Genomic DNA, 5,280 nt, shown 5'->3' on the forward strand with positions numbered 1-5,280 from the left:
TTTATAAACCCCATCCTACAAAATGAGGAAACTGAGTTACGGGGGATTATGCAACTTGCCCAAGGTCACGCGGCTAGTAAGCGGATAAGCAAAGTCTGTGCACTTAATCTCTGTGCTGTTCTGGCTCTTCCGAGAGAGGTGCAGCGTGGTGTTTCTCTTTCACACATTTCTGCAACCAGACCACTCATGGTGGACTTAGCTGGGTATCATGACCGAAACCCCTTAGGTCTTTTGTTTCCAAAACAAAAATGATGGCGGCCAAGGAACAGTGGCACCAGCAAAATTTTTTCCTGCAGTTTGTTATCTGGAACCTGGTCTTGATGTCATGAGACCTGCATTCTCCAGTCTATCGGCAAATGAACAAAACAGTTGGAATCACGGTTTTCAGAGCAGAACCTCAAAGGGGACTTGAAGACTCGGCAACATGCATCATCCCCGTGTTCTTGTTCATTGCTCTTAAGAGTCCTCTGAGCAGCCAAACAGATCTTCCGCATTCACATTCCAGAAATGCCCCTGCCCCTGCCCCCATGCTTTGCCTGGAAAAATCCTTCTTATCCTTCAAGGCCCAGCTCAAATGTCACCTCCTTTATGAAGTCCTTCCTGACCCCACAGGCAGAATTAATTGATCCTCCTCTGTGCTCCCAACAGCACCACTAGTATAGCACTTACCACACTGCATTAGTTAGTTGCATAAGTAAGATCCTTGAAGTCAGGGATGTCAAAATGTTAAAAAGAAAAAAAAAAAAAGGTATGTCTCAGAAGTGATGAATGATGGTAATAAGTGCTTAGCAAATGTTTCTAGAACTGGATTGTGAACCCAAGGTGGAAGAGATATTCCTAGGACCCTGTGACAGCCCATGCTTCTTAGTAAAGAAGGAATTGGGAGTTGGTGGGGAATGGTGTGCAACTGCATTGCTGATTTCAAATATTTAATCCCACAGATTAGTTAAAGGGATGAGTGGCCTGATGTGCTATTCCTGTGAAAAAAACACCTCCCCATCTCCCGTTTGATATACTAGAAGGTTCAGTGACAATATATTCTTTCTTTAAAAAAAAAGATTTATTTATTTATTTGAGAGAGAAAGACAGAGGGGCAGCAGGGGGGAGGGGCAGAGGGAGATGGAGAGAGAATCCCAAGCAGACTCTGCGCCAAGTGCAGAGACCCATGCAGGGCTGGATCCCATGCCCCTGAGATCACAACCTGAGCCAAAACCAAGAGTCAGACACTTAACCGACTGTGCCACCCAGGCGCCCCATCAGTGACAATATATTCTAATCAAAATTGGGGGCCACCTAATGCAACAAATGTGATTACAGCGACAATAGGACAGAGTATTTGCGTCTGTCTTGATTCTGCCTCTTTAAGCCATGTCAACCCAGTGCTGTTCACATCTGCTCATGAAGAAAACAGTTAACTGCCCAGTTTTCTCCCAGCTCATTATAGCCCTGCTTTGAAATATAAAAGCACTGGGGTTGGGTGGTGCCTGGCTGGCTCAGTCAGTAGAGCATGGGACTCTTGGTCTCGGGGTTGTAAGTTTGAGCCCCACGTTGGGTGTAGAGATTACTTAAAATCTTTTAAAAAAAATATAAGAATTAAAAAAAGCGTCAAAAGGTGTGACCCCTTCCCAGCTCCAGACTGTTGGCTCTGTGAACGTTGCTTCCATTTCTCCTTGGCCCTCTGGACCTGGTGATTATATATTCTCTCCCTGGTTAGTGTCTGGACCTATGATTTTCATAGGGCCTTTCTGTAGGGCAGGCCTTACTGGGGCTCAGCATCCCAGGCTGTCTCATCAAGAATCTGTGTTCTAGGGGCACTTGGGTGGCGCAGTCAGTCAGGTGCCTGACCCTTGGTGTCAGCTCAGGTCATGATCTCAGGATCGTGAGATTGAGGCCCGTGTGGGGCTCCATGCTCAGCACAGAGTCTGCTTAAGTTTCTCTCCCTCTCCCTCTGCCCCTCCCCACCTCTGAAACAAATAAATCTAAAGAAAAAAGAATCTGTGTTCTAGCTCCTTCCAAGAAATACACCCCCTCCCAGAGATGGGCTAAGCCATGTGCTTATCTTTTCTAGACACACTCCTTCCCTGCCCCCTAAGCACACAGAAGCACACATATAAACTCATGCAAGATAAACCAACTTGTCACTGAAGACTTTAGATGTGTGGTTGGTTGACCGAAAGTCCCCTGGAGTAAAAACTCCTTTTTAAAAATTGAATTATACTAAGAAAATTGAGCCTAGTGGCTTAACACAATTTGTGCAATATTTTAAACGTGTAAGCAGCTCTGCACACTAGCAGTCAGGGACAGAGAGTCTTTCCTGGGCAAAGGACAAAAGGCTAACTTTTAAGGGGGTGATGAGGGAGAGAGCCAAATAGGCAAATTGTTCCTAGTTTGCTTTTGTGCCTAGACCCTTGGTGGGAAGCCAGGGACACCAGAAACCTGAAGGTCATCTTCCCCTTTCCGCAGGCTGCCAGCGCCCAGGTTGTTATCGGGGCCCAGTCAGAAAGCACCAAGGATTACTATCTTCCAATTTAGTCCGATCTTCCAAATTAGTCCAATTTAGGCCAGGCACACCCTGCTCAGCCTCCAAGTCAGGGTAGTCTGCCTCCCTCTAGTGCCTTGCCCAACCTTAGTGAATAAAGGAAGCGAGAAAGAACAAAGGACCTCATTTGTTTCTTCTCCTGATTTATTACTGACATAGTATTTGGGGGTGTTCAAACTACCAAAAAAAAAAAAAAGAGCCTATGTATATTTCCTTTGAAAGGGGAGGGGTCTGCCAAGAAGGTCCCCCAAGTATTAGAACTGAATGCATCCAATACCATAGGAATTCTACTTCACAGGTACAGTTAGACCTGCAAATCAAACCACTGAGAACATCAGAAGGGAACAGAATTTGGATGAGAGATGCACTCCCTCATTTTACAGATGAGGACTTTTAGGCCTGGAAGGTTAATTAGCTAGTTAATGGCAAAACAGGTCCTAGAACTCAAGTGTTTGGACTCCTAGTTTGGGGATTTCCCATCAGGGAAGACACCTAAACCCTTACAATTGTACCTGTAATTACGTTTGGCTCATTGGACTTAAAAACACCGTGCAAACAGAACTGCTATCACAAGAGATCTTGGTGATTGATACAAGCAAATGCACAGACTCAACGGGCCTAGCATTTCCACCAAAGGACCGAAGCAGTACATTGTATTCTAAGTACAAAATTGTCATTGCCCAGGCCCCTGACAGGACCGGATTCCCATACAAATCAAGCCAGCTGGCTAACAGCTCACCTAGGTGACATCTTATACCTTTCACTCCAGCCCCAGCCAGCGGGTGATATAAACCGGGCAGGAAGATTGTGTAAGTTTTCCTGGTAGAATTTGGGAAGAACTGTGTCAACAACGCCCCTTGCTGGTCAACACAAGAAAATGCAAAAGCTATTGCAGACAAAATCAGGGCTCTAGCAAAGGTCACAGCCATGTCTCTTAAGTCGTCTTGCAGTCTATGGGAACCGTGGCCAGGTCAAGGGAGAAAGCATGGGGAAAACAGCAGGGGGGGGGGAAGCTGCATTTTTTCCGGAGATGTTTATATGTGCCTAATTAAGGTTGGATCTCAAAGAAAGCAGATACATTTTTAGTATCCCATTGAGTCTGAACAGGCAGCTATAAGACCCAGAGACACATGTTATGCTTATACACACAAACAAGATTTTTATTGTTAACATCAACGAACACAGATGGAAGAATATTCATGTGCCAAGGACATATTGCTCACAAGATCACAAAATGGCTGTTGATTTGTATTCGTAAATGATTTGGTGAATCACTACATGTTTTTGAGTGAAATAGATACATATAAAGAAGAGATTTCTGAAGCTTCATTTCCATTTGGACTCTCGTGATACCGTCCCGAGAAGGAGAAAACAGAAGCTTTGAAGTTAATGCTTACATACTTTTATGGATAGCCTGATTCCACCCAAAACACCTACTTCCCATCGCCCACGTTCTAAGTAGCACACAAAGAAAGCATGAGAAACACTGATTTGGCTCCATGATTTGCCTCATGAAAGGCTTTTTTTTTTTTTAATTTTTTTGAGTTTTAAAAAAAATCCTCCGTCAAGCTGTCCAGGGTGCTTGATGACGTCACGGAAGCAAAGTGTTTCCTAAGCAACTCCAGGGCCCTGTTATTTCTTGCTTGCAGGGTCTTCTCGGCTCTCAGCTCGTTCTTGATGGCGTCCAGCTCCCCGCGGACCTTTTCCATCTCTAGCTCATAATACAGTTTCATCTCTTCCTTCAGGAGTGCGTTTCCAATCTCTGTCTGACGCTTGAGTTTCCTAACAGCCTCTTTTAAATCTCGGTTCTCTAGGCTCAGCCTGTGGATGAGTTCTTTGGCTTGCTGGAGCTCTTCGGTTAGGTTCTGGACGTTTGTCGCTTTCTCGGATAGGTCATTTCTTAAAGCTTGAAGCTCCCAGTCTTTCTTCGAAGTTTCTGCCCCTGTTTCCTGAAACTTGAGGGGTTTTGCGGAGACTTCTTTTTTGGAGTTCAAAAGTTCTTTTTCAGCATTTTCAAATTCCTCTTCTATTTTCCTGCATTTCATGTTAAGTTCTTCCAGTTCTTCATTCAAAAGATTCAGGCGAAGTTTTGGAGACATTCCGTCGGTAAATTTCTTCTTTATGTCTGGTCGTGGTAGGATTGGTAATTCCTTTGTACTCCAGGTAGAATGGTCTTCTGTGCTGTTAAAGCTTTCTTCGGTCACCACATCCAAATTAGATGAGTCACAGGAGACAGAATTTGTGTCTGCTTCGTTTTTTGAAATGTTTATCTTTCTCTCTCTTAACTTTGGTTCTTGTTCTTTTTCATTTAGTTGAGAAATAAATTCTTTCCTCTTAAATTTATTTTCTTCTTGAAACTTTCTACTAGACAAATTATAAATTCCTTCTATTCTACTGGCCTTATCTAAAGTCATTTGTTCAGAAGAAGATTCAGGTTGAGAAGCCTCATCTAGAACATCCTGTGCACTAAAGAAAGGAGCAAACATATTCTCCTTCCAGTGTTTTCTTCTAGCGTCCATTTCTCCAGGTACGTCCTCCAATTCCTGAAAAACAAAATTTAAAATCAAGGCACACTGTTTACACTGGCAGCTGGTGTAATGGGAAGAACTACTTGTAGTGGCTCAAGGGGGAAAGAACCTCAATAGTGGAGGACGAGCTTCAGGTCCCTCTTTCATGAACTGAACACCAGTTACGTGTCACAGACTCTTCCAGTGTTAAACTTCTCTGTTGCTATGCAGTAT

The 5,280-nt window shown here is 44.0% G+C and overlaps 1 protein-coding gene across 1 annotated transcript; it reads right to left on the reverse strand.

Annotated features, from left to right (window-relative positions):
• Nucleotides 1–4,086: 4,086 nt before the first annotated feature.
• Nucleotides 4,087–5,058, reverse strand: CCDC160 (coiled-coil domain containing 160). Its single transcript, XM_028094434.2, has one exon. The coding sequence runs from the start codon at nucleotides 5,056–5,058 to the stop codon at nucleotides 4,087–4,089; it is 972 nt and encodes a 323-aa protein (XP_027950235.1).
• Between the last annotated feature and the right edge of the window lie 222 nt (nucleotides 5,059–5,280).

Source organism: Eumetopias jubatus, unplaced genomic scaffold (assembly GCF_037043125.1).
Source record: "Eumetopias jubatus isolate StellerSeaLion01/CBP00866 unplaced genomic scaffold, mEumJub1_p1.0 scaffold_11, whole genome shotgun sequence".
In the NCBI taxonomy this organism is placed as follows: Eukaryota; Metazoa; Chordata; class Mammalia; order Carnivora; family Otariidae; genus Eumetopias; species Eumetopias jubatus.

Coding starts and splice junctions, on each gene's coding strand:
- CCDC160 (XM_028094434.2), bottom strand. CDS start 5,058: ATGGACGCTAGAAGAAAACACTGGAAGGAGAATATGTTTGCTCCTTTC.